General features: G+C 50.3%; 11 protein-coding genes across 11 annotated transcripts; 7 read left to right on the forward strand and 4 right to left on the reverse strand.

The window, feature by feature from the left end:
• Window positions 1-345: 345 nt before the first annotated feature.
• Window positions 346-2,219, forward strand: BO85DRAFT_371233 (amidase; the record flags this gene model as incomplete). Its single annotated transcript, XM_025655990.1, has 5 exons — window positions 346-599; window positions 659-680; window positions 742-1,014; window positions 1,069-1,263; window positions 1,332-2,219. The coding sequence occupies 5 exons, from the start codon at window positions 346-348 to the stop codon at window positions 2,217-2,219; spliced, it is 1,632 nt and encodes a 543-aa protein (XP_025515763.1).
• A 313-nt stretch (window positions 2,220-2,532) lies between these two features.
• BO85DRAFT_448942 (polysaccharide deacetylase family protein) lies at window positions 2,533-4,126 on the forward strand. Its single transcript, XM_025660058.1, has 4 exons — window positions 2,533-2,948; window positions 3,032-3,609; window positions 3,691-3,794; window positions 3,856-4,126. Exons 1-4 carry the CDS (start codon window positions 2,843-2,845, stop codon window positions 3,989-3,991), a joined length of 924 nt encoding a protein of 307 aa, XP_025515764.1. The 5' UTR covers window positions 2,533-2,842; the 3' UTR covers window positions 3,992-4,126.
• Window positions 3,863-5,653, reverse strand: BO85DRAFT_468497 (replication factor C subunit 4). The gene is made up of 5 exons (XM_025662267.1): window positions 5,435-5,653; window positions 5,144-5,364; window positions 4,983-5,082; window positions 4,504-4,926; window positions 3,863-4,443 (listed from the first exon to the last, which is right to left on the reverse strand). The coding sequence occupies exons 1-5, from the start codon at window positions 5,521-5,523 to the stop codon at window positions 4,218-4,220; spliced, it is 1,059 nt and encodes a 352-aa protein (XP_025515765.1). The 5' UTR covers window positions 5,524-5,653; the 3' UTR covers window positions 3,863-4,217.
• Window positions 5,654-6,225: 572 nt separating this feature from the next.
• On the forward strand, window positions 6,226-6,869 carry BO85DRAFT_420071 (uncharacterized protein; the record flags this gene model as incomplete). The annotated part of the gene is made up of 3 exons (XM_025657885.1): window positions 6,226-6,580; window positions 6,643-6,711; window positions 6,772-6,869. The coding sequence occupies 3 exons, from the start codon at window positions 6,226-6,228 to the stop codon at window positions 6,867-6,869; spliced, it is 522 nt and encodes a 173-aa protein (XP_025515766.1).
• Window positions 6,870-6,971: 102 nt separating this feature from the next.
• On the reverse strand, window positions 6,972-8,286 carry BO85DRAFT_371355 (protein GET4; the record flags this gene model as incomplete). Its single annotated transcript, XM_025655997.1, has 4 exons — window positions 6,972-7,561; window positions 7,620-7,772; window positions 7,885-8,141; window positions 8,243-8,286. 4 exons carry the CDS (start codon window positions 8,284-8,286, stop codon window positions 6,972-6,974), a joined length of 1,044 nt encoding a protein of 347 aa, XP_025515767.1.
• Window positions 8,287-8,712: 426 nt separating this feature from the next.
• Window positions 8,713-10,709, forward strand: BO85DRAFT_284852 (DXO/RAI1 family decapping nuclease). Its single transcript, XM_025655234.1, has 9 exons — window positions 8,713-8,908; window positions 8,970-9,212; window positions 9,282-9,313; window positions 9,367-9,394; window positions 9,444-9,451; window positions 9,508-9,611; window positions 9,661-9,831; window positions 9,915-10,214; window positions 10,298-10,709. The coding sequence occupies exons 1-9, from the start codon at window positions 8,834-8,836 to the stop codon at window positions 10,441-10,443; spliced, it is 1,107 nt and encodes a 368-aa protein (XP_025515768.1). The 5' UTR covers window positions 8,713-8,833; the 3' UTR covers window positions 10,444-10,709.
• Window positions 10,710-10,975: 266 nt separating this feature from the next.
• BO85DRAFT_420077 (tRNA dimethylallyltransferase) lies at window positions 10,976-12,777 on the reverse strand (the record flags this gene model as incomplete). Its single annotated transcript, XM_025657886.1, has 2 exons — window positions 12,457-12,777; window positions 10,976-12,376 (listed from the first exon to the last, which is right to left on the reverse strand). The coding sequence occupies exons 1-2, from the start codon at window positions 12,553-12,555 to the stop codon at window positions 10,976-10,978; spliced, it is 1,500 nt and encodes a 499-aa protein (XP_025515769.1). The 5' UTR covers window positions 12,556-12,777.
• On the forward strand, window positions 12,649-14,177 carry BO85DRAFT_285050 (putative ABC transporter). Its single transcript, XM_025655235.1, has 2 exons — window positions 12,649-13,107; window positions 13,175-14,177. The coding sequence occupies exons 1-2, from the start codon at window positions 12,975-12,977 to the stop codon at window positions 13,885-13,887; spliced, it is 846 nt and encodes a 281-aa protein (XP_025515770.1). The 5' UTR covers window positions 12,649-12,974; the 3' UTR covers window positions 13,888-14,177.
• A 6-nt stretch (window positions 14,178-14,183) lies between these two features.
• Window positions 14,184-19,970, reverse strand: BO85DRAFT_459073 (Elongator subunit ELP2; the record flags this gene model as incomplete). The annotated part of the gene is made up of 15 exons (XM_025661625.1): window positions 14,184-16,475; window positions 16,563-16,697; window positions 16,822-16,945; window positions 17,012-17,016; window positions 17,665-17,886; window positions 17,946-18,122; window positions 18,184-18,558; window positions 18,629-18,748; window positions 18,802-18,909; window positions 18,965-19,045; window positions 19,110-19,279; window positions 19,380-19,477; window positions 19,539-19,574; window positions 19,634-19,822; window positions 19,957-19,970. 15 exons carry the CDS (start codon window positions 19,968-19,970, stop codon window positions 14,184-14,186), a joined length of 4,146 nt encoding a protein of 1,381 aa, XP_025515771.1.
• Window positions 19,971-21,070: 1,100 nt separating this feature from the next.
• Window positions 21,071-22,289, forward strand: tom40 (TOM complex pore protein TOM40; the record flags this gene model as incomplete). Its single annotated transcript, XM_025661626.1, has 3 exons — window positions 21,071-21,382; window positions 21,463-22,107; window positions 22,182-22,289. The coding sequence occupies 3 exons, from the start codon at window positions 21,071-21,073 to the stop codon at window positions 22,287-22,289; spliced, it is 1,065 nt and encodes a 354-aa protein (XP_025515772.1).
• Window positions 22,290-24,404: 2,115 nt separating this feature from the next.
• On the forward strand, window positions 24,405-25,409 carry BO85DRAFT_519756 (uncharacterized protein). Its single transcript, XM_025665075.1, has 2 exons — window positions 24,405-25,223; window positions 25,303-25,409. Exon 1 carries the CDS (start codon window positions 24,752-24,754, stop codon window positions 25,100-25,102), a length of 351 nt encoding a protein of 116 aa, XP_025515773.1. The 5' UTR covers window positions 24,405-24,751; the 3' UTR covers window positions 25,103-25,223; window positions 25,303-25,409.
• Window positions 25,410-25,755: the final 346 nt, after the last annotated feature.

Here is a 25,755-nt window from a genome sequence, read left to right on the forward strand (position 1 = left end):
TTATCAAGACTGAATTCCGATTACTCCGCACGAATGCCTGGCTTCGCTATCAAATGACCCTTGTATCCCTTAGTTAACCCCACCTTCTACAAGTTGTGCTGCTTGACTTTCCCGTATCTGCTCCGAGAATTGCCAGGTTACTACTAACTACTAGTTGATGACTCCGATTTATATTTGGGGCCCGCACTAGTAGATAAGTTCTGGTGCGGACACCAACTCATAACTCTTGACATTAACCTGTTACTTAGTACTATCATATATACTACTATTAAAGGAGGAAGTGACGACTACGGACATAAGACCTTTTGATCCCATTTGTTCTTCGATACTAATATCTTTACCATAATGGGAAGCCTTCAGTCGTGGGAGCAAATTGTTTCCCGGAAGCGTTCTCTACGGAATCAGCTGATAAAGCCGTATCAAGTCAATGATATCGACCGGCGTCTCCCCAAGCTGCTCTCTGTCCAGGAGCGCACGTGTATCCATGAAGAACCTGCAATCCAGGAGATCACAGACATCGACAGCGTGCCTAGGCTTTTCGAATGCCTGAAATCGGGCAAATACACAGCTGAGCAGACGACATTAGCTTTTATCAGAAGGTGACCTGCATTGCCCTTTCTAGCTTTATCCCCACTCTGACTGACTCTCTTGACACCAGAGCTGTGGTAGCCCATCAGTTGGTAGGTGGAACTGGCATAGACAGGCTTCTATAGATCACCACTAATAAACATGATCCGACAGACTAACTGCCTCACGGAAATTGTGTTCGAAGATGCCTTAGAACAAGCCCGGCAACTTGACCATGCCTTTAAACAAACCGGTCAAATCAAGGGACCGCTCCACGGCATTCCGGTTACAGTAAAAGATCAGTTCAATGTCAAGGGTGTTGACACCACACTTGGCTATGTGGGACGTTCTTTTGCTCCCGCTACAGAGGATGCAGTCCTAGTGCAAATGCTAAAGGATATGGGCGCTATTGTGCTGGCGAAAACAAATCTACCGCAGAGTATAATGGTTTGTATCGACCTACCTCGTCAATGAAGGCCACGGTTCTGACCTGTAACTTAGTGGGCTGAAACAGACAATCCGCTTTGGGGACTGACCGTCAACCCACGGAATCCTGAATTTACACCAGGCGGTTCTACCGGAGGGGAAGCTGTTTTATTGGCATTGCACGGCTCTATCCTGGGATACGGAACAGACATCGGTGGCAGTGTGAGGATTCCTCAGAGTCACATGGGTTTGTATAGCCTGAAGCCTACTGTAAGTCCAACCACCCCTTCCCAGATCTGCTAAGGTAAGTGAACTGACCTGACTGACAAACGCTATAGAGCAGTAGGCTTCCGTATCATGGCGTACCGGTGTCTACCGAGGGGCAGGAGCATGTTCCCTCTTCAGTTGGCCCCATGGCACGAGATCTATCATCTCTCTGCTATGTAAGCCGACTGATTGCTAATGCACATCCGTGGCAGTTAGACCCCAAATGTACCCCGTTACCCTGGAACGACAGCGCACACAAAGAAGTTCAAAACCGGCCTATGGTAATCGGACTCATTTTAGACGATGGAGTGGTGAAGGTTCATCCTCCCATCGAGAGAGCGCTCCGGGATCTTGCCGCAAAACTTGAAGCGCACGGCCACGAGCTAGTCCTCTGGGATGCTTCCGATCATCTGGAATATATCCAACTCATGGACACTTTCTACACTGTGGATGGGGGTGAAGACATCCGCCGCGATGTGGAAGCTGCCGGGGAGCCTTATATTCCCCACGTGGAAGCATTGGTGAATCGCGGAAAGGCCATTTCCGTCTACGAGTACTGGCAGCTCAACAAGAAGAAGATTGCGCTGCAGAAGAAATACTTGGATAAATGGAACGCAACACGCTCTCCCTCTGGGAAGCCCATTGATGTACTCTTGGCCCCGACAACGCCCCATCCTGCTATTCCCCACCGAACGCTGCGGTGGGTTGGATATACGAAAATCTGGAATTTCCTTGATTACTCCGCTGTTACATTCCCAGTGGATCAGGTGCGGGCTGAGGTGGACGAACTGCCAGCAGGTAATCAACCGAGGAATGAACTGGACGCATGGAATTGGGGGCTTTACAATGCGGAGGCTATGGATGGTCATCCGATTAATGTTCAAATCATCGGCAAGAAACTAGAAGAGGAGAAGGTCCTAGGAGCAGCGACTGCCATTGAGAAGATTTGGCGCAGCTAGTTTGAGACATCTATAGCATAGTCCAATAGTCCAATCTCGGGGTGTCTCTAAGGTTTACTCTAGATAATCATCTAGATATCTCCATCGCTCCGAGCGCAACCCCCACTTTCCCGCGAGACTTACTCCAACCGGGCCGTTGGAGTCACTGCCAGAAGTGGAGGCGTCACTGTTGGAGTAAGCCAATATACTGTGTTTCAATCCTGAGCAGGTACTAACTAGTTAGTATCTAGATAGCTAGCAGACTAATCAGACTAGATCGAATCATGACAGTTATCGACTAAATAATACGGAGTACTAATGGCTACAGTAGCATCTGTATACTGATAAGACACTCTATTGCTGTAGTACCGACTCTCTCCATGCCCGGTTATCGCGCCTTATCTTCTCCCCCTCCGATCAGTTATCGCATATGACCAAATTAGTCGGTACCCCCTCACTGATCGACTATATAAAAGAATAGCCAATGGCCAAGGTTGGGGGTAGTGTGTTACCCCTCGGTTAAACGTGTCGACTTGACTGCCTGCTTCTCACTCAATCCACTTACATATCCGACACATACTAGGTCTGCCACATCATCTGAGATTTAAACCCAATCTCCCCAACACAGAAAGAAGAACACCAACATGGGCAAGAAGCGCGTTCTCGTCAGTTATGGCGTCGACATTGATGCCGTCGCCGGTTGGCTGGGATCCTACGGCGGCGAGGACAGTTCCAACGATATCAGTAGAGGTAAGTAAAAAGCCCAAACAATAAACAGAAACAAACACCCAACCGATAGTAGTAGTGGTAGTACACTCACTCACAACCTGCAGGACTCTGGGCCGGCCACATCGGCACCACACGTCTCCTCAAACTCTTCTCCAAATACAACATCAAAGCCACTTTCTTCATCCCCGGCCACTCACTCGAAACCTTCCCCGAAGAATGCGCCATGGTACGAGACGCCGGCCACGAAATCGGCCTGCACGGCTACACACACGAAAACCCCTCCGACATGACCCTCGAGCAGCAACGCGACATCCTCGATAAGACCTATCACCTACTGTACGATTTCACTGGCAAGCCGCCGCGGGGCATCGTTGCGCCATGGTGGGAAACCAGTAAAGAGATGGCCGATTTGTTGCTCTCCTATGGAATTGAATATGATCATTCCATGTCTCATCATGATTGTCAGATGTATTGGTTGAGAACGGGCGATACTTGGACTAAGATTGATTATTCCCAAAAGGCGGAGACTTGGATGAAGCCGCTGGTTAGGGGCCAGGATACGGGGCTCGTGGAGATCCCGGGCAATTGGTATATTGATGATTTGCCGCCTATGATGTTTATCAAGTCCGCGCCGAATAGTCATGGTTGGGTGAATCCTAAGGATGTTGAGGAGCTTTGGAAGGTGAGTTCGCTTCTTTTTCTGCCCTAGGGGGTTTAATTCGTTGGAACTTGGGGCCTTTTGATGTAACTGATGTTCTGGCAGGATCATTTTGACTACTTCTATCGCGAGTACGATGAGTTTGTCTTCCCCATGACTATTCATCCTGATGTGTCGGGTCGTCCGCATGTTCTTCTTATGCATGAGAGGTAAGTTGGGTGATTGTCTGGTTCGAATTCTCATGTGGGGTGCCTTGCTGATCGGATCTAGAATCATTGAATATATCAACAAGCACGAGGGCGTGGAATGGGTCACTTTTGAACAGATGTGCGATGAATTCAAGAGCAAGAACAAGCCGCCGGAGGGCGCTAGGATGCCTTCTGCTCCCATGCCTGCAAGGAAGTGAACCCGGACTGTTGAGCTGGCCACGAGTTGCATAGTCTCCAACATGCATGTTCTATGATGTATGAACTGAGCCTAATGAATGATACCGGGAGTCTATATCAATGATAACTTGAAAATCAAAAGTGTTCGACATATGCTAAATACCCCAGGGCTTGATATAGCCTTACTTTGTAAACGCCCCAAACTCCAAGTTATGCCTGCATCTAATTTACACTTTCATTTTCATCTCAGTTCTTCGGTGGCTCAAAGAGCTGCGGCTTCATGTTGATCTTGCAAAGCTTCGCAACGCAGCCGCTGAGTTGGAGCAGTGACTGCACGCCGTCTAGGATGCGCATGTGCGTGAAACCAATTTCCCGGATGAATTCCAGCTTGGAATGTTCTGACAGAGTGGGAATTGTCTTGGTGACACGGAACATGGTGCTGATGATATCATGGGAGGAATACCCCAAATCCCTAGAGATACAGTCAAAACAAAACCACAAACGTATAGTTAGGCTGCAATGGGATACATACCATAATTCATTGAGTGTCTCCAATGCCGCATCAATCTTGCCTTCCCAGCAAGCCTTGATCATTGCCTGGACCTTGATCGGGTGCGGGCTGTCGACTACCCTGAAAACGTTGTCCCCACTGACGAAACCAAAACCCGACCATGTACTCTGCAGATTGTTGATAGCCTGACGCATGTCTCCCTCAGCACTGAATACCAGGGCGGCAATGCCCTCTTCGTTATGTTCCACTTTCTCGGCGTCGCATACTTGTTTCAGACGTTTGACGATTTGCGCATCGGTCAACCGAGCATAACGTAGGATAGCGCATCGCGACTGAATCGGCTCGATGATCTTGTTTGACTGGTTACAGGCGAACGCAAATCGTGTCGTTGATGAATAAATTTCCATTGTACGCCGCAATGCTTGCTGGGCACCTGATGTCATGCTGTACCATGCGTGAGCATCCAAGACAGGCGATATAGCTCATTGTCCAGTACGTACCTATCGGCTTCATCAAGGATAACAAGCTTATGGCGACCAGGCGGCAAGGTGACTTTCTTCTGGGCAAAGCCCTTAATCCGGTTTCGTACCACGTCGATACCTGTAGAGCAGATCAGATCAAAGCCGCCTCTCGTCTCCCTCTCATAGTGCGGTAGATGTACCTCTTTCATCACTAGCATTGAGCTCCAGAACTGCCTCCTTATACGCGTCTCCCAATAGCTGTCTCGCCAGGCACAAGATCGAAGTTGTCTTTCCAATACCGGGCATGCCCGAGATGATAACGTGCGGCATATTTCCATCCTTAGCGATAATCTTCAAGCGCTCGACTGTTTCTGTGTTTCCAACGATGTCATCGAGGAATACTGGGCGATATTTCTCGACCCTGTTTTTAAGATTGGCAATTAAACTCGGGATTCTAAGCTGGCCTTGGTGCTGGGACCTGGTGTACGTACCAGGGCAATTCATAGTCAGGAGGGGCGCCAGCCGTATGCGCCTTGAGGCCATTGCGAGAGGCACTGGCTGAGGATTCGGCTTGAACCATAGCGAATAATAACTTGATGTAAATTATATGCAACCTCAGACTGAATGGTTTTGTTGTGTGCTAGGCCGCGAGCAGGAGCAAAAGCGCTGATGATGGGTTAGAATTGAAGAAGCGGGAGACGCGAAGGTCGAGGCGGAGACGCGTCGGCATAGATTTGGCCCAAAAGGGTAGTTATTGTTCGCCGGTGCTGAAGCCAAAAGCGACTGAACTCCTGCACGATCCCAAAGAATTTCATTCGTTACGATGGGATAATGCAAATAATACCCGTTTATACTATTACCGAGCCAGGTATAGAAATACCGGCTTTGATTTGCTCAAGCACACATTTGTTCTCAGAGGCAGCCAGTTGACTGATGGGTTTTGCTGGTGATGCCTTTCGGAATCCCGCCTTGCAACTTCAACCTCAATACGTATCTAGGGTCTTCTGTATTCACGCCCCATAACCATAAGATATTGCTCCAGGCCAGCAATTATTATGCTCATTCGAACTCCTACGTCGGATATTCTTAATTTCACCATCCATTTCTAAATTCATTTACTCAGTCTTTTCGGTTGCTACAACATCGACCTCACGACTACCGACACCAGTTTTGCCTGGACCCAAAACACATTGCTAACCAGCTTAAAGGCATCCTTACACATTATACCTACTTGTGTACACATTCAGTATTCCTCTACACCTACTACCCCTACGCCCGCGCAATGGGAACAACCTCCGTCCGCCGCAATCTCTTCCACCACCACATTAGCAAACGCGCTGGCTCGACTGGCCCCGCAGGTTCATCTGCGCAGGGCAAACCCAGCAACGGCACCTCTGGCCTATCATCGCAGCAGCTGCAATCAAATTCGTCGGAAGCACCTACATCTTTGAGCGCCGGATCCGTTGACAACGGGGAAATCGTGGTTAAGGACAAGAACGGTAGCTACAAGCTTGATGTCCCTGTACTACCCCCCTTGATTGGTGAAGATGGTGAGGAAATGGAGGATATAGAAGGTGTGGGTGCTGGCGATGGTTCCGGCGCAGCAGGGGGCAATTTGAGTGCGCAGGAGAAAGAGAGTAGGTGGAGCTTCAGCTCCATGCCCCGAGGGCCCAAGTCAGGCGAGCTAATAATGAGTTAGAGATGGAGGCAAACCTTGTTGAGATGATGTATCGGAACCGAAACAGACAAATGAGTATCGAGCCTGCCGGTGAGCCTCGATTACATTCCCAGGGTCTATGTTGCGATGCGATTCGGCTGATGTCTATAGAAATACTCAACCGTATACACCAGAGCCTTCGCAATAAGGTTGCCGCCTTGGAGGAAGATAACTGGATGTACGAGGCTGAAGTCGACTCGAGGGCCTAATTGATTCGTTTGCGATATGATGGTCTATGCTAATTACTATGCGTGATGAATGATGCGATCAGACTGCAGTCTACTACAACATCAAATTCCCTTGACTCCCCTCTAATCGAGCTCCATACTCGTCGGAGGCGCTTCCACCCTCTTCGACCCTCCTCTGCCCTGAGGTGCCATCCGGGCACCAGCGCCATCCTGACCGCCACCAAAGAACATGCTTCCCATCATATCCAGCAGCGGGTTGCTCTGCCTTGGGATCTTGATTGCGAAATATTGCTCGCCTATCTGAGACAGGGCGTCATCCCAGATTCCGACGTCTCTAATATGAGATGCATAATGCGCCGTCAACTGCTTATACAAATCCGAACTACCGCGCTGAATCGTAAGGAGCAGCATGCTGATGAAATTCAACAATGGCAGCGCGGGGAAGACGCGTACGTCAGAGCTAGCGCTGCTGACATCTTGCACGCCGAGTGAGGGGTTTGTGGAGGAAAGCTTTGACGTGAAAATGAGGAAGGCTTTGTTGGCGCTGCGAAGGTTTCCGATCAAGAGATATGGGAATACCGCGCGAGAGGCATAAAGTGCGGCAGTGTGCGGTTCGTCATGGGTGTACCACTCGAATTCCAGTTTGGCCAGAGTCTCAGCTGATTCCGAGGTACCAAAGATGAGATGCTTTTCCGCGTCATAGGGTTCGTGGTCTAGGGATAGCTGTTATGAAGTCGCCCTCGAAATCAGAAATAATATGGGTCTGCATACCTTCCGCGTATACCGATCCAGCGGCATGATGCAACTCAGGGTCGCCGCGTTCTAAGGGTCCAAACCTGCCACTCCAACCGATCATCTCCTGGATAAACCTCTTCCGGGTAGGCTCTTCGGGCGGGAATTCGTGCAGAAGTTCGATTAAGCGCTCTGTAGATAGAGGGAGCCCTCGGTCAGTCCGCATATACTTCAAAAAAAGGCATTCGTAATACATCGGCAACCTGGCGCGGCGATGTGTAACAGGGCATAGACAAGCACTCACTCTTCCGAGCCCGCCCCTCCGCATCGTCATTTCCTCCAGTGATCTCCCACCCCGCCTTTGTGTAGACTTCAACCACCAACATGATCGCCAAATCGCCGCCACTGGCAGAAGCACCCTGTTGAGATCCAGCTTTCAGTAGTGCGGCGGCGCCGCCAGCAAGAATCTCTGCCGCCGCATCGTAGTTCGCTTGCTTGATATACCGGGCAGCGATGACCCGCAGTTGCTGGTGAGCTTCATAGTAAGCACCAGAAGCGATCCTTCAGGAAGACAAGATGCGTCAGCTATCATATTCTTTTTGGCAAAACATGTAGACATCAAGAAACTACTCTGTGGGGGAAGCAAGATGGGGTTGACTCACTTCTCTCGTTGTCGAGCAATTGTCTTGTCGATACGTGAGGTCATCTTGAACGGATGAATCACCAGGGGCGACTGTCAAGAGATCGGAGATGCAGTGAAGACGATGGCTTGATATAGCGAAACAACCACACAAAATAGTACAAGAGGGTAGAAGCGAAGATAAAGCGGCCACAACAAGTTCGACAGGCCTGGACGGGGGATGGTTGACGATGTCAAGCCAACTTGCGGCTGGGAAAGTTGATGGCCGGGCGACTTTTGGTGGGGACGCGCTTCGGTTCTTCCAGAATGACGGGAGCAGCTGGACTGAACTACTGCAACGACGATCTAACTTATTTCTTCCACTCCGCATTCGCGAGCTGCAGGGTTCTTACCTAGCTATATTTGAGGTGGATGAGTTCGCTCTTATTACTACAAATTGTTTTTTACCGAAGCAACATCAGTACACCTTTGACACTTGAGTTCATGCGGTCTTAATCCCTGGTATAATCTCGTGAAAGGCGCACGCGCACGGCAGAAAGAGTACATAGAGTAGTAACCCTTTCGGCGCATTCACATCCAGTCACCAACCAGACCCGGGCAATATCTCAAAAACATGGACCGCAAGGCCTTTGACATTCAGCCCATTGGTCGCTTCTACGAAGCTAGCGCTGCCATTCGACGTCCGAAGGTAAGCTTCACTAGTATATCCAATTCCGAATGCCCAAAGCCGGCCCTTAACCGTTGTCCAGGAGATTGCATGTTTCTCTTACGATGATGAGCATAAGTTCCATCTCGGAGATTCATCAATGAAATACTACTATCCGCCATGCCTCCCCGCGGACCTGAACCGCGGTTTCGAGTCATTTCAAAAGCTAGATGATTCAGCTGATGAGCATCTAGACGCTCTGCTCGAAACAATCATGGCTCTGGAACAAGAAACCCAGAAGAAATGTGAAGCTGATATCATCACATGGAGAGGCATGATGACCAAGGTAGATATCGCTTATAATGTGTACCAATTGGATGGGACTGAGAAATATGCTCATGTTTGGTAAATCTAGATCCTTGCAGCTCCATTTGATAACTTGAATGGGTGTGTATTCACAAAGCGTCGCTTTCCTGCTTCAGCCATTGATTTACGTACAGATTTGAAATGAACGCGACCTGCTTTCAGGTATGTTATTGGCCATTGAATCGGGGACTCATTGCTAATGTACTTCTAGGGCACAATGTTGGTTCATGCTAGCCTGCTATATCTACTGGCTCTCGACTCTAATGATCGTCTAGATTTATCGAAGAGAACAACAGCTACAAAAATGAGCAGAAACGAGTTCAGAAGAACCAACGAATGCCTCCGGGAATGGCGTCTCAGGATCTGATGGCCTACTGGGGTGAGACCTCACTTCTCCTTGTCGAAAGAAATGTTATTGACCAAGTCAGGCTATAAATTCGAGACTCTTTCAGTGCTCGATCAGCCATGGGACCCGACTCCTCGCAGAGACATTGAAAACCGAGAGGAGCTCATTGTAAACAACAATGCCCAGTATTGTTCAGTGGTGCGCACTGCCATCGGCCGCGCACGCCTTGTTATTGGTGGGGAGGTAGATGCAAGTATGTCATAAGGCCACCTACCGCTCCATCGCCACCACTTGCAGCAACGCATATGAATATGTTCTAACGTATCCTATTCACAGTCTGGGATTGCAAACCTGAGCGAAAAGAAGATCCTATCCATTGGGTAGAATTGAAAACTTCCGCCGAAATAAGGAATGACCGGGACATGGTCAAATACGAAAGAAAGCTTTTGAAATTCTGGGCCCAGTCATTCTTGCTCGGTGTACCCAAAATCATTGTCGGCTTTCGGGACCAACAAGGTATCGTCCATCGTCTTGAGGAACTCGAGACTGCCGCCATACCTGGAAAAGTCAAGAAGCTTGGCCGTGGGACTTGGGACGGAAATATTTGCATTAACTTTGCAGCCACCTTTCTTGAATGTGCGTATACCTTCGATTCCGCCTGCCCCAATTATAATTCTCGAAAAAACATAAAGAAATAGGATCTAAACTGACTGTTGCAGGGCTTAAAACTACTATCCAAGAGGAAGGCACATGGAGAATACGCAAACGTGAGAAATCGTCACTAATCGAAGTCTTTAAGGTGGAAGAGAGTGGAACTGGCGATATCATCTCACCAGCATTTTCAGCCTGGAGATCCAAATCTTGAGCCATACAAACACTGAATCATTGACGTTTTTCTTATTTCCAATGGTTCTGCGTCTGTGGACTAGTCCAATAAGAGAGACTCTCCGCGGCCCCAAGTTGCGCAAAAGTGATGGGGCTGCTAACAAAACCGCACATATGGATATGCATGCCTCTTGGCTTGATGCATATGATCTCGCTTGCGACATCGTCTGAACCGACCCGGTCGCTGCACGGATCTGATCAGTGCAGTGACTAGTATGTGCCGTGAAATCACTGCATATAATGCTTTCTATTTGACATCTATTTGCTGCCCCAAACGCCAGGCCCTATACCAAAGTCGGTCAGATGTTATGGGCTCTTCAAATGATGTCTTGACTGCACCCGCTATCTGCAAACATTTACGGTGTGAAAGCAAAGATGCAGATGGGTCTGCTAGCATGCACTGCGCTGAAGTATCTCTCTACATAGTTACCCAAGGGTCTCACAGATACATTTGCATCTTAATGCAAGGCACCTCGGTGCTGTTGAAATTCTCTGAGACATTTATTGTTTGTCTATCTGTTTTGAGGGGACGGAGGGGCTTGTACATCTGGCTCCGCAGGAGAATCAGGGCCCTTTTCCTGGCCCTCGTGTAGCAGCTTTTGTCGCTTTCGTAGATATTCATCACGCGCGGCCCGTTTGGCGGCGCTTTTAAGAGCTCTCCTATGGACTGAGCCGTTGATGTGTATTTGCCATTGCTCATCGCCCATCATGGTCTTGTGGCAGATGTCACAAGTCCTGCACTTGGTGACGGATCCCGACTCTTTCTGCGGCTGCGACTCCTTGGCGCCTAAGACGGTCCTTGCGAGTTCTGACAGTGATTTCGGGTCGGGAGTGGGTTCGTCTTCCAGCAGAGCGCGGACAAGACGTTCGGACGGCTCGGTAATATTCTGTTCCCATGCGTCGACATTGGTGCTGTCAAGGGGGTAGAGGCGATTGGTCGAGCTTGCGTCTGCAAGGGCCTGCCATAACTTGTTTCTGATCCATTTGATTTGAGACATGGCATACTGCCGCGTTGCAGTCTTGATCGACTCAACGCCAGATTTCTTGAGGTTCTCTAGCTCGGCCTCATCCACCGAGCCTGCATGTAGTGCTTCGAGATAGGGTGCTAGCTCTTTGTATCCGATAGACACCCATACACCGCGGCTCTGGTCAACGAAAACGCCCTGGGCTTTCTTTTCCTGGAGGTAATCCGACATCTGCCTGGCTTCTGTCATTAGCCCTTGCTCTAGCATTGCATCCACCCGCTTGTCCAGCCGCGTGTTGAGCGTCTCCTTCTCCGAGTGCACCCAAAATATCATCGTCGGGAATCGCAAGTGGCCGGCACCCGTAAGGGAGTCATCCCGAGTCAGGGCTGCCTGCTTCGTCCGCTGTTGCTCCGCGTAGATCTCCGACGCGGGCCTGCCGGTCTGGAAATAGATCTCTAGGGAGCGGCGGATTTTGCGTGCTTCATTCGGATGCCATCGATCCGCCATGATTGGATCGACTTCTCTCAGCTTCTGCAGAACCACCTCAGTAGGAGCGTCGAGAATGGGCCATTTAGTCGAAGACTTCGGGTCGTTATCTTCCGTCAATCGATCTTCCGCTTCCTCCGGCACATCGTCTGCGGTGGCATCCTCGCCAAGTAGCTGATCCTTAAACAGGACGGCTTGTGTATAGTAATGGGTACCGCCGACCAGGACGGGAGTTTTCCCTCTGGCGTGAATATCGTCAATGAGTCGGAGACTTTCGCTTCTGAATCTGCCCACGAACCATGGCTGTTCATCCAGCTCAACACAGCTAATCAGGTGGTGCGGGACACCGTTTCGCTCTTCGACGGGGATCTGGTTGGTGATGATAGGGAGACCGCGATACATTTGCATGGCATCGCCATTGATGATCTCCCCGTTAAATCGCGAGGCTAGGTCCACTGCAAGCTAACTACAACCGTCAGTAAAGCAATGTCTCAAAAGAAAAAAAGACAATCCCAAGATCCTGGCGGAGTAAACGCTCTCACCTTTGATTTGCCCGTGCCCGTGGCACCGACGACAGCGATGAGCGGCTTCATAACGGAGGAGCGTTTGAGAGACATAAAGCGTCGGAGGAATGGTTGCATGAGAGGAAATTGAAATAGGGCCGAATTAGCATCTTTGCCTCGACAAATGCATTTGGCAAAGAAGACCGCGAGCTGATGGGCTCGAAGGGAGGTAATTCTGGCGGTGCGGCTCTGGAAAAATTCCCGGCGCAAATTCCCCCGCCATCGCAATCCATTATTACCTCATCGGGTCTTATCGCTGCTCCTCCAATTCCTCTTCTTCTTCCTTTTTCTTCTCTCCCTGAATCTTATTACACTTCGCACAGACTTTATTCCCTTCCTTTCAATAATAGATTCTCGTTTGGACCGTCAATAAATATCTACGACGACATAGACCGGAGTGACCCGCACTACTAGTTAGATAAGAGCAGTCTGCTATCCTACTATCTATCAACTGGACTTACCCCTCATCTTTTTCTGCCCTCTTTGCATCTCTCGCCATGACAGACAATAACGCCCCTTCCCCCTCAATTGAGGTCAAGAACCTATCCTTCCAGTTCCCCGATGGTTCTCCGGGCTTGACCGATGTCAATCTTCAGGCCCCCGCCGGCAGTCGAACCCTACTTATCGGAGGTATGTCCAATATCACTGCTGCTGCTGCACATATCAGCCAAACTAACTTCTAAACCACTGTCAACAGCCAATGGCGCAGGGAAAACAACCCTCCTCCGCCTCCTAGCAGGCAAACGTCTAGCTCCCACAGACACCATCACCGTAGCAGGCAAAGACCCTTTCAAGGACGGCCTCGAAGGCGTAACCTACCTCGGCATGGAATGGGTTCTCAACAACATCGTCCGCACCGACATTGACGTCCCTACCCTCCTCGCCTCCGTCGGCGGCAATGCATACCCTGACCGTCGGGATGAACTCGTCGACATCCTCGACATCGATCTCAGCTGGCGCATGCACGCCGTCTCGGACGGCGAACGTCGTCGCGTCCAGCTAGCTATGGGCCTCCTCCGACCCTGGCAAGTCCTCCTACTGGATGAGATCACCGTCGATCTGGACCTCCTCTCTCGCGCCAACTTCCTGGCCTTCCTTAAGCGTGAGACCGAGATCAGACCCTGCACTATCGTTTATGCGACCCATATCTTGGATAACTTGTCGCTGTGGCCTACTCACCTTGTCCATATGCATTTGGGAAGCGTGCGTCAGTGGGGTCCCATTGAGAAGTTCCGCGAGGAGGTTAAGGAGACTTCCGAGAATAGTCAGCTCGGTGTGCTCGTACTGAAGTGGCTTAAGGAGGACTTGCAATCTAGGGGTCCGAGAAATGGGTCTACTAGTCAGGCTAAGACTTACCCGACACTGGAAGGTTTGGGCGGGTATGGCTTGGAAAAGCGACCTGCTGCGTGATGACATGCAAGTGCGCCTTTACATTTGTTTCATCTGCTCTTCTTATATACTTTCTTTGGCATCGTTCAACATGATTGGTTCAACAGCCACTATCACTCGATATGCATAGCAGGGGTTCGGAGCATCATTCAACTATTTATGTCTCTAGATGGATTTCTAGACTCGGGAGGGAAATATTCAACATTTCAGGAGTCTGGGCTTTCAACATTACGCATAATTTCAACCCATGGTATTATAATTTCTTTCCTTTCCTGCTCGTTTAGTTTTTGGTTCTGTACATATACGGCCTTTTTTGGTTATGAGACCATGTCCGAAAAACTATATATCCGAGTTGAAGTGTCCTCGCTTGCTACCGCCAATGCAAAATTCCGTGTGTCTGCATCAGGGACCGGCCGCCAGGATAGCTGCGTGATCACCTTCGATGGTGATGAAAGCTTGTTGATACTCGACAAATGGCTGGCTTCCAAACTGTCGACTGCAACCTGGTAGACAGACACTGCCCCGCTTTCCTCGCCCGTGGCCACAAAGAAGGAGTTGTTGAATATCTGCGGGAGGAACGCCAGTGCAGTGACAGGCGTTGTCAAAGGGATGGTAGATTTACACTCAAAAGAGCCTTCGGTCATTTGCCACAGCTTCACTGACTTGTCCCGGCCAGCGGTTGCGAAGATGGGCTTGCCCGACGCAGGTGCCCATGCGGCATCGAGGATCATTCGGGAGTGGCCCTTGGGGTTCGAAGTTAGAAGAGAGAATGTAGAGGGGTCCTGTTCGCTGCGTTGATAAACAGCCCATTGCCGGTCACGCCCGACACTCAGAAGGTACTGGTCGTCACTGGAGAAAGCGAGACTAGTGATGGTCAAGGTGTGCGCGGCAAGAGATGGACGAATCTCGTGCCAGTCCGACGTGTCGTACAGACGCACCACAGCATGATCAATCGAACTCGCCTTGCAAGCGGTGGCAATCAGTGTGCGGTCGTGGCTGACGGCCACGGCTGAGATCTCGTATCCGTGACCATACAGCTTCTCATGCTCTGGCCATAATGTGTAGCGGGCCAGCTGATCTTCCAATGGCGGTTGGTTTGATTCCGCCAAAAGCGCCTGATTAGCCTGAGCTTTTCCAACTTCCTCACCCTCCACTCCGTCTTCACCTGTAGGCGCATCATCGGCCGGGGCCTGATTCGACAATCCCAGGACGGGGATCTGTGCTGTGTCTGGCAGTGCTCCTTCGGTCGTCTGTTTGAAGCCAGAAAGTTTCTCTAGGAGCTGTGCGATAGGCCCAGGCTCATTGAACACTCGCAATAGCTTCTCTTCGGCACCGGACACGAACCGAGCCGGGCCCAGAGTGTCCACGCAATTCAAATCGTAGCCATGGATCTGAGGTCGTGAGAATTCATGCCATGACTTCAGTCCATCCCGCAGCCACTGGGCATGCAGACGTGTCGTTTGATCCGCACTTGTCGACAGGAGATATCCTCCAGTAGGCTCCCATAGGACCCCGTTGGCGGATCGCACATGCCCTGAGATACCCAGGGATTGCGCCCACATATCGGTTTCCGCATCATATTTCCACGAGCGCCAGCTTCCAGTGCGGCCCAGACTTACAACTTGCTTGCCGTCTGGGGCCCAAAGACCAATCCAGAACCCACCAGTACTACCAGTAGCTGTAGTGGAACCTTTCTGAACACTGATCTCTCCCATTCTTTCGGCAGAAAGCCACACTCCCGAGACCGGATCTTGTTCCCAAATGGTCAATGTGTTGTCTGCCGAAGCAGTGAGAAGTTGCTGGCGCTCTGGGTCAGGGTTCCACGCAGTCGTGTAAATCCAGTCCTCGTTTCCGAACAACAGAGCTTCGAATGTAACAGAGTATTTGGTCCCCGCCGCGGTGAACTGATGCGCCTTGTTCGATAGCGTCGGCTCGAAGCCACCCAGCATAGGATCGTCATCACACGCCGGCGTGGCCTGAGTAACCTCTCCACGTTGGAATCGCCAGAGTCGAACATACTTGTCTTGACTGGCTGAGGCCAATAGCAGATCACCCGTCTTGCTCTGCTTATCCGACGTGAAAGACAAGGAGCGCACCCACGCCTCGTGTCCGGACAGCACAGCCGCAAGCTTGAACTGGGGGTCGACAAGAGTGTTCTCCGCTACATATACCTGCACGATGTTTGTGGTCCCTGCCACCGCCAGAGCCACAGGTCTGTCATTCGACTCCGTTCGAAGCGGTGTCAACGCCAAAGCCAACGGAAAGAAGCGTGGCTTCATGGGAATAGATCTCAAGAGCTCGCCCTTCGGCTCCCCCTGCGTGCTGATCTTCCATATCTTCACAGTAGCATCAGCTGCGCCCGATGCGACGATGTCTAATCCTTCAGCTATGGCGATGGTATTGACTGAGGCGGTATGTCCTTCCAAAGTATGCGCGTGGACGAATTGGCGGGAGTTTTCAGAATCGGGGCGCCATAACCGGACCGTATGATCAACAGAGCCAGTCAAGAGAAGTCTCGCTCCGGTGGAAGGGCATGTGTAGAACCGAACGACACTGACCTTGTCGGTGTGGCCGACAAGAAGCGAATAGACCCCGCGCTGGGAGCTCTCCTACATCATCACCCAAGGCCCCACCATCAGTATCACAAACTAACACTATCTCGGAAGCAAACAAGCGGATCTTGAGGAGTAACTTACTCGAGGATCCCAGAGAGCTACATTGTTATCTGCGCCAAAGGCAAGCACGCCTGACTGGACGTCCCAATCAGCGGCGGCGGGATGCCTATTGCCCCCGACGCTGATGTACTCGGTCGTGATGGAGACCATGAAGAGCTCGTCTAAGTCGGAAGTTCGAGCAATTGGTTTTTAATTAATCTTGAAGGGGGTCAGGCAGGCCAACGGAGCCACAGACAGGGAAGGAAGTAAGAGTGAGGGGGTGGGCTTGTTCGTCACCAACCAACCATGTATGTTCGAATGGATCGCACAGCCAGCCGACTTTTTGTGCCGGCAAACTGGGCGGCTTATCGATAAGCTGCGAGAAATCCGGACCCCGTCTTTTGTCAACCCCTCCATCTCCAATCCTCGCCGCAATAACTACGCCTTGTCCACGAGCCCTGACGAGCCCGCGCAACCCCCCAATTCATTACCTTGCCTTACTAGGGTATTAGTTATACATCTCAACAAATAATAAATAAGATGGCCACGAACCCTGAAGCCCCTGAGCTGGGCAAAGATGGCGCCGGTTCCATTGCTATTACCGTTGAGTTCACGTTCGGCTCTCACCCTTATCATGCAATCACCCCAGGCTTCTCCTCATGACTGACTTGGCTTGGTTTGCACAAACAGAGGAGGTCTAGAGATTCTGTTTGCCAACGAGCGCAAACACCACGTCACCCTACCTTCGCACCTTGACGACGGCAGCCGGCCAACTATCAGCTACCTCCTGGGTCATCTGGTGAAGAACTACATGAAGGATCAGAGGCAGGAATTGTTCATTTTGGAAGGCAACGTGTACGTTCCATCTCATCCCATGGGAATACAGTGCAACGCGATCAGGCTGACCTTGTGCGCCAGACGACCGGGAATCTTGGTCCTCATCAACGACGCTGATTGGGAGCTCGAAGGCGAGGAGAATTACGAGCTTCAGCAGAAGGATAACATTGTCTTCGTTTCTACGCTTCATGGGGGCTAGCGCTAATGACTATCTACGTTCACAATCGTACCGACGATACTCCTACGGGCAAGCCGTCGCGGGGTCCTATATACAAGATGGAATGCGAATCTAGACAACATCTTCCACATGCTGCTGTGAGATCCTCTCGGGCTCCCGAGGAGTTCGAAGGCCGCTCTGCGGCGTTGCGAGGCCTTCCTTTGGGCTGCCAAGTCCCCCAGCCAGCGGGGTCATCATCCCACTCGGCGGGACGGGAATCTTGATGTCTTCGGGTGAGCCAGGGATGATCTCTTTGGGTAGACCAGGGATGTGGATTCGGCGCGCCTCGTTCTGATAGCTTTCGGGTATTATCTGAAGAAGTCAGTTAGCTGAGGTGTTCAACGCCGTTAAACCTGTAACAATCGCCTCACTTCAATTATCTCGTCCCGTGGGAACTCCAGGAATGGAATGTCGGCTGCATTGCATGCCATCAGGTATCCATAAAGCACTCTTAATACGCTCTCGTGCGCGATAATCAAGAGATCATTCTGCTCGCGCTCAAGCTCCAGGATAATAGGCTCCAGCCGTACCGCAAGGTCATGATAGGACTACCAATATAGTCAGTTTCGGAACCCTCCATGACTAAACGCAAACAAGAACACAGCCTACCTCTGCTCGAGGGTAACGATGGTGATAGGGGTCAAGATCATGCTTCGCCACCTCGTCCGGATACTCCTGGCGGATTTTCCGTTCCGACATCATCTCGCATACTCCAGGGTTCAACTGGCTCATTTGTGATCGCTGCCGTACTTTGTAACCTTTCTCATGGAGATACTTGGCGGTTTCGACTGTCCTCCGTCGCGTAGACGTCCAGACTGTCAGCGGCTTTAGTTCGTAGTCTTTCTCCCCTTGATCGGCCATAGCTTGTCTTTCAGCCTCCCTGTGCTGCAGCAAGCACTCTGTCATCTTTTTGGCGTACTCCTCTCCTTGCTCGGATAGCGAGGCATCCGCTTTGTATGAGCCTGCTTCCAGTGAAACGCCGGCCTAGTCACACACATTTTCGTCAGTAACTTAAAGATCTCCCTTCAATATGCGTCGCAACAGGCAGACTGACTCTGGCAAAATACGTGTGTCTTGATTTGATATGGAGGTTCAAGAGGTAGAACACAATCCGATTAGAGAGATAGCCAAAGCTTTTGTTGTTTACAATCAAACGTTCACCTGCGTTGATCATCTGGTGAGATATTAGCGAAAGGGAAGCCGCATCATGCAGGATATAGCAGATACCTTGATGTAATTGAGGTCCGTCTCCTCCATAGTCTGGAATTGGGGGATACGGGCAGCTATCCTAGTCAAATAATGTTTGACCGCGTCTTCTGAAGACCACCCTACGTACTGCCAAGGGTGAGTATGCGCGATAGAATCGGGGTTCCATGGTAGGTATACGTACGTCAGGTGAGGATATCTTGACCCGTCGGACATTCTCCTCGATTATACGTTCATCGTCACACCACGATTCAATGAACAGAGTCTGGATTTCCGTGAGGGCAGAATTAGCAAGTGTATAATATTAAGGGTAGGCCGATTTCGAGTACCTCTATATCATGCTTGGAGAATTCCTTGGCGAGTGACCGTCGTCCCGAAGCGATGGGATTGACTGCATCGTATATCGCTATCTGCCCATTCTCATGATTCAAGAAGTGGTATATATCTTCGCGACATCGCTTCACAATCTTCTGCCTTAGGAGCACAGACGAAGCCGACGCTACATGTTCAGTTAGCAAGCGAGGTTGTTAAGATTAAAGTTATCAGCCACTGAGGCCGGCCAAGGTACGTCTGGGTAGATATAAGAGGCCATCGCGTACCGTTGACAAAGAAGTAGTCATCAGGGATATCTTGGCCGTAGGGGATGGTAGCACGTCGATAATCGCCGAGGTGGAATATTCTTGTCTTGACGCCTAACCTGCGATGATGTCAATTCGGATCTGCCAGCGATACAGCCATGAGCCGGATGGTGTACTTACCAGCGAAGGTAACGTGCCAGAGCGACCGACATATGCCTGACCAAAGGTTAATGAGTCGGTGTGGACCAATGACAAATGGGTCTGGTCAAACGAACGTCTTGCCTCTTGCCGGTAATCCTACCGTGATGATGACAATGCGGCCGGAATGGAAGAGTCGGCCGGATTCGGTGCTGTAGAGCTGCGCGGGAGCCAAATCGGCCTTTTCAGGCAGGTCGTGAATTGCATCGACGAAAGTCGACGACTTGCGCCGGAATCGCGGGGAGTTGGCGACGATATCCGCGGTTCTAAGAGTACGTTAGAGCAAGTGGGATCGATAATCGGGAAAGGTTCAGCAGTATCGCAAGTACTCCGGACCCAGCACGACGATCCGGAGAAGAAGCGAAACATATTGAGGATGGAAGGACTGAATCGAGCTTACAGTAACGTATCCATGGCGGTAATGATAATAATGGCGAGATGGGATGGGATGGGGTAGTTCGGGGAGAAGGAAGAATAGTAGAGTCAAGCTTGGGCTGGGCTAACGAGGGGTATCGGTAGAGAGCAATAGAGACGAAGGAAGGCGCTCAGCACATCCCCGCACAAAAGCAAGTCCCAGTAATGACGGAAGATTAGGTAGTAGAAGTAATAAGTACTGCTTTTTGCAAAGAGACACTCTCAGGGAACAAAAAGTAAGACAGCCCAATCGGGCGGCAGCAAAGACTAATCAAGTTGTTGTAACTGTCAGTAAGTTAGTGACTACCTGACTACCAAGTAGTGAGTAGTACTTAGTTAGTAGTGTACTAGAGCTGTACACCGTCGGTGGTATAAACTATAGACCGATCCACACCCGATTGGTTGCTCGTCTCCGAGAAAAGAAAAGAGAGAGAGAGATAGGAAGGGTTTGTGACCAAGTCGAGACGAGACAATTTGAGCACAAGAAATTTCCGAGAAATATGATATAGGATCCGTGAGACCTCTGCTTTTTTCTTCTTCTTCTTCTTCTCTTCTTCACGAAATCGAGAGAGATGAACTAGTTAGTTAACTAGTTAGATAGCTTCGAGGATTATATCATCGTCGGCCAAACTAAAGATCCCAATCCCGGCGCAGCCCGAAGCGGGCTAAACTACATTGAGGGAGTCAGTGACTACGGCGCAGCACAGCGACGGCCCAGCGCAGCCGGGGCGGAAAGGCGCCAGTCACTTTTTTCAAAGCCGAAAGCTCTGGCAGTCGAAAGAACGCCTGGAAACTGAACTTCCCCATCACCATCTCATCCATCTCCCTCCCCCAATCCATCTGCCCTGGTGTTCAACCTCCCTCCTCTCAATCCCCCAGAGCAGGTCGGACACAACCTTCACTCCTCAATTAGCAAGAGCGTCGTGTTATTCCTCACGTTGCTCTTCGCCTTTCCAGGTTCAATTTCCGGGCTGGTCTCAACGAGGTCTCTTCTCTTTTCCTCTTTCCTCCTCCCAACAAGGACGAACCGCGTATAACGATCATCTTCCGTTCCTCTCCCGTCCTGTATAACGACCTTTAATATCTCATCAGACTTCATAATGTCCGACTCTCTAGCTTTGCCTTCCTTCCTCACGGACAATTCCGTGGCCGCGGCCTTCAAGGATGCATACACCTCGTTCTCCGAGCGCAGGGCCGCCCTCGGCCTTCCCAACCCTGGCACCCTGGATAACATCTCCCGGGAGGTGCAGAAGGATGTCCTGCTGTCCAACTTCATGTTCACCGGTCTCCGGGCGGACCTGACCAAGGTTTTCGGCATGTCTCCTCTGTTCCGTGTGTCGCATGCTTTCTCCATGGGCGGATCCGGCAACATGCCCCCATACAACTTCTCCGCCATGTACGGAAGTCCTAAGGTAAGGTGAAATGATTATATGTTACCTCTGAATATATACTATGTGTAGATGGCTAACAATTTCTCTCGTTGGGACTTTAGGTCTTCATGCAAGGCAACCTCGGAAGCGATGGAGGTCTCGCTGCTGTCGGCAACTACCGTTGGACCCCCAAGTTTGTCACCAAGACCAACACTCAGATCATGCCCGGTGGCCAGGGTTTGATGCAGCTTGATAATGACTACACCGGCGACGATTTCTCCGCGTCTCTCAAGGCTTTCAACCCCTCTTACTTGGAGGGCGGTCTTACCGGTATCTTCGTCGGAAGCTATCTCCAGTCTGTTACTCCCAACCTGGCTCTTGGTTTCGAGGCTATCTGGCAGCGCCAGGCCATGAACGCTCGTCCCGAATCTGCTCTCTCCTACGGTGCCCGCTACAAGACCGCCGACTGGATTGCCAGTGCTCAGCTGCAGGCTCAGGGAGTCATCACCGCCTCCTACTGGAAGAAGCTCTCCGAGCGTGTTGAGGCTGGTGTTGACATGAACCTCCAGTTCGCTCCTAACGCTGCTGCTGCTCTCATGGGTGGTCCCAGCCGTGACGGCACCACTGCCATTGGCGCCAAGTACGACTTCCGTGCTTCCACTTTCCGTGCTCAGGTCGACAGCACCGGAAAGGTCAGCTGCCTTTTGGAGAAGCGGATAGCTATGCCCATCGCTCTTACTTTTGCCGGTGAGATCGATCAGGCCAAGGTGAGCTTCACTTCCTGCAGTGTCCCTTCATTCCAGGTGGATAATTAGTCACTAACATGTTGTTCTCTTTGTAGCAAACGGCCAAGCTCGGTCTTGCTGTTTCCCTTGAGATCGCGGGCGAGGAACTGATGGAGCAGCAAGAGAAGATGAGCCCTGAGGACATGGTCCCTCCTCCCTTCTAAGCACGCACTGACGTGCAGCTGGGGCTAATGGGGCCCACCTGAAAGTGGGAGGACAGAAGCTATTGCTCTGCATCCGCCCTCGGCTTATACCTTTTTCACTATTTGTTTTAGTAGCTCTTCTCTCTCCATGTGCATGTTTGGACGATGGTGTATCACATCGGTTATCCCCACGAATGCGGTTTGCTGGTCCAGGGAGGCAGTCGTTTGGCGCCACGGAACCAAGTTTTGTATAGATCCATCTTCGGTCCAGTCGAGATATCATTTCGATTTTGTCTATGCCTTCATCTATGAATGTACCCCTGTCTCTTTTTTTCTTCCCCCGCTGTTCTACTTTTTCTTATCATTTTTATCTCGACGGCAACCTTTGGCCGATGGACATGACTGCTAGGCATGCATGGAAGCATCATCTGCGGAAAGTTGTTGCGGTGTTTGTTTTTTATCCTTAACGCATCATAGATGGGGCAATGTAAAACACGTTCTGCTTCTTATGACATGGAAAATCGAAGTGAGAGTGACGGACTCTGTGATGGGATGGACTCCTTGCGTCGCTGAAGGACCCGGGTGATTCATCAGGGTCACCTGCGTTAGCCAAAGACCTTTTGTAGCGAATGGAGTAAGAGCAAGATTTTATCGATTTCACGGGACATAGCCGACGCTGCATCGGGAGCACCTTCCCTCATCTCGTATGTCATTGCCGAACGAGGGTTCTCGAGATGTCTCCTGGCAATACCTGTATTCTGCGCCAACATATCTCTCCCAACAATAATAGCGGTCACTTTTGCGCTATGAACATGTAGCGAAAATATCTCCACGAGCATGACCTTTGCACGCTCTGATCATCCCTAACCACTTGACACCTCGTGACTGCTACACGAAGGTTATTGCCAATAGTTGTAGCTCGATGAAGTGACTGCCAGATCAGACGATCAAAATAGTACCCGGACGACAGAGAAACAAAGAAGTGATTTAGCAGTCAGACAGGAAAAGTGGGAAAGGAAGGGCAGCGGAGGACTAAGGAGTCCAGAACCATGATCACGATGATTAAACAGATAGTTGGTTGTCAATCAGAGCCACAACTAAAGAAGGAAAGCTGATGAATAAATATGAACTGTCAAGTAAATATACCTCTTGGGGGTTGAGCAACGACCATTCATGTAACAAAACTACCATATCTAGATAATGCTACGCAGATACAAGGATAAAGGATCCATTCACTTCTCCAGCCCATTACCAAAAACAGTATACTCAACTCAACTCAGTCTCTCTCACTCTCTGGCCCGCTACAGCAAAGACACCGTCTTGGACGCTAAAAAGATAGCGTGGTCGTCTGTTTGACCCAAACACACCATTCCTTTTTTTACCCTTCCTTTTTCCTACGGAGCAGCAGGGGCCAAACTGGGATGATAGTGTCACGCTTAAGTGGGAATCTGGTGGGTTCTCTATAATTATGATCTGGCTGTAATTAGGCAATATTCTGGACTAGTGGATTAGTTGGGAATTGGAGGCACGCAGGTTAGTATTCTCCACCTTTACTCCGTAGTTAGTGTGAGGGGACTCCATTTTCTCTTACTCCATCGTTATAAGCTGTGTTGGGCAGGTGACTTCGAGGGATACTAAACACTGTTAGATACGTAGTAGGGCAACCTTGGCTTTTGGTGGATGATACAGTATTTTAGTTACTGTTGTGCCTGGTGATGGCATTGTGCCCCGAGTAGACTAAATCCTCAATGAGTGTCTAGACTCTAGAGGGACTTCGTGGGTAGTAAGTACTAGGTATGGAGCCTTCGTTGTCCATCAAGAGTGGAATATTACACGACCTAATGCAAGCATCTCTTTACTGTAAAGTATAATAGAAAACGGGAATATACCTACAGGGTCAACTGCCTTGCAGATTCTTTATTTTTTTTTTTTTTTCTGCGAGTCTAAGGCCCATTAAAGATGATACTACATGGAATATATCAAGATAATCTAGACGATTTACATTCGTCACGGAGAGTCGGAAAGGAAGTAGAGCCGTCGTGCCCGGTCATTAGCCCATGTAATTTCAATCCCGTCCGATGGCACACACGTCTTGCACTACTGCGCTTTTTCCCCCCGGTCTCTCCTCACTCTGGAGACTCCAGTGCTGCCTACTCCCCCAATGTAGCAGCTATTTTAGCCTCCATGCTATCTACTTTTACCTACAAGTGTCCTATCCTTCCACCTTTTCCTAGCTCGAGATCTGGAAAGGATTAAATGACGGAATCAGACCCGGTTACATGGTCCTACTACCCACCAAGGTCCGATTCGCTCATCAGGCCTCACAAAATCCCCCAACTGGTTGGGCCTCGTGCTGGTGGCAATCCTTGGGTCTAAATGCGAGGAGAAACCCATGGTTGAAGGTTCACGATGACCCTTTGCTGGCGGAAAGAAGGCCAACAGTTGCCCCACGGTGACATCATTCCCTATCTCTTCGGTTGGACATGAAATTATCTCGCTCGCTCGCACTCTCTTTCCCCCCCATCCCTCCCTTTCGCTCTTCGTCCTTAGTGCTGGACCTACTTGTGTGGTGGGTTTCTTGGGGGTTCTTCATTGTTGATTTCAATAACAGTGGTGGTCATTGGATCATGTTCCCTTGTTTCCACTTTTCCTGCTCTTGTGATTGTCCTTCAATGGCCGCCCAAGTAACTCTCACGCTCAAAGAGAGACTAGGGAGAGAGACACCTAACTTACTCCCCTGGTCTTATTGGACACTTGATCTGGCTGACACAGAGGCATCTCGGGACACAAGGAACAGGTTTCCGCGGCTGAATTCATCCCAAAGTCTACCGTGAAGGGCAATAGCCAAGATGACACAAAATACGGAAGCAATCTTGACTCTTGAGAGACACAAATGCGGTGTTGCTATAGGGCCAGGTTTCATGGACAAGATGGCCAAGGCAGGGTTTGACTTCTGTGATAAGATCAGGTACATCCGTCCTTTGGTTCACAGTAGAGCTGGGTTCATGCCCTGGACGATACTAAGTAAACGAAGTGCCGAGCTACCGCTATTGGCTCAGCCTTGGAGATGGCCGAAAACGCACCTCGGATACTTTTGGGGGGAGGGGGGGCTGGGCTGGTTATGATGTTGATCTCGGTTAAGGCAGGCACATTTCTTTGATCCTCCTGCCGAACATCTACAGGGTTGTCTTTTCCGAGAAACAAGCCTTGATGGTATTGAGAAATGTACTAGTCGTAGTGGTGGACACCAAATGCTCACATATATCAACGCTGTGAGTGATATAGTCCTGCCAATTTGTACCTTAGTAGTAGGGTTTCAACGTTGCGGACATAACAGGCTCTCAGCCTACATAGTAGGACCGAGGAAGTAAAGCATAAATTGCAGCAGGCCTTTCCGAAACAACAATGATGAAAACAAAGCCATCGATGTCATCCATTTTACTGGTCTACCGTTCTACCCCTGCTTGTTGGCCTACAGTAGTCCTCA

Source organism: Aspergillus piperis (assembly GCF_003184755.1).
Source record: "Aspergillus piperis CBS 112811 unplaced genomic scaffold BO85scaffold_8, whole genome shotgun sequence".
NCBI lineage: Eukaryota > Fungi > Ascomycota > Eurotiomycetes > Eurotiales > Aspergillaceae > Aspergillus > Aspergillus piperis.

What these genes read in the sequence shown, in the direction of transcription:
- BO85DRAFT_448942 (XM_025660058.1), top strand. Translation starts at nt 2,843, where the DNA reads ATGGGCAAGAAGCGCGTTCTCGTCAGTTATGGCGTCGACATTGATGCC. An exon ending in TTCCAACGATATCAGTAGAG is followed by an intron (nt 2,949 to 3,031) that starts GTAAGTAAAAAG and finishes CACAACCTGCAG; the next exon opens with GACTCTGGGCCGGCCACATC. An exon ending in GTTCTTCTTATGCATGAGAG is followed by an intron (nt 3,795 to 3,855) that starts GTAAGTTGGGTG and finishes GATCGGATCTAG; the next exon opens with AATCATTGAATATATCAACA.
- BO85DRAFT_468497 (XM_025662267.1), bottom strand. Translation starts at nt 5,523, where the DNA reads ATGGTTCAAGCCGAATCCTCAGCCAGTGCCTCTCGCAATGGCCTCAAG. An exon ending in CCTGACTATGAATTGCCCTG is followed by an intron (nt 5,365 to 5,434) that starts GTACGTACACCA and finishes TCTTAAAAACAG; the next exon opens with GGTCGAGAAATATCGCCCAG. An exon ending in CAATGCTAGTGATGAAAGAG is followed by an intron (nt 5,083 to 5,143) that starts GTACATCTACCG and finishes TCTGCTCTACAG; the next exon opens with GTATCGACGTGGTACGAAAC.
- BO85DRAFT_284852 (XM_025655234.1), top strand. Translation starts at nt 8,834, where the DNA reads ATGGACCGCAAGGCCTTTGACATTCAGCCCATTGGTCGCTTCTACGAA. An exon ending in CTGCCATTCGACGTCCGAAG is followed by an intron (nt 8,909 to 8,969) that starts GTAAGCTTCACT and finishes ACCGTTGTCCAG; the next exon opens with GAGATTGCATGTTTCTCTTA. An exon ending in GGAGAGGCATGATGACCAAG is followed by an intron (nt 9,213 to 9,281) that starts GTAGATATCGCT and finishes TGGTAAATCTAG; the next exon opens with ATCCTTGCAGCTCCATTTGA.
- BO85DRAFT_285050 (XM_025655235.1), top strand. Translation starts at nt 12,975, where the DNA reads ATGACAGACAATAACGCCCCTTCCCCCTCAATTGAGGTCAAGAACCTA. An exon ending in TCGAACCCTACTTATCGGAG is followed by an intron (nt 13,108 to 13,174) that starts GTATGTCCAATA and finishes CACTGTCAACAG; the next exon opens with CCAATGGCGCAGGGAAAACA.
- BO85DRAFT_519756 (XM_025665075.1), top strand. Translation starts at nt 24,752, where the DNA reads ATGAAATTATCTCGCTCGCTCGCACTCTCTTTCCCCCCCATCCCTCCC.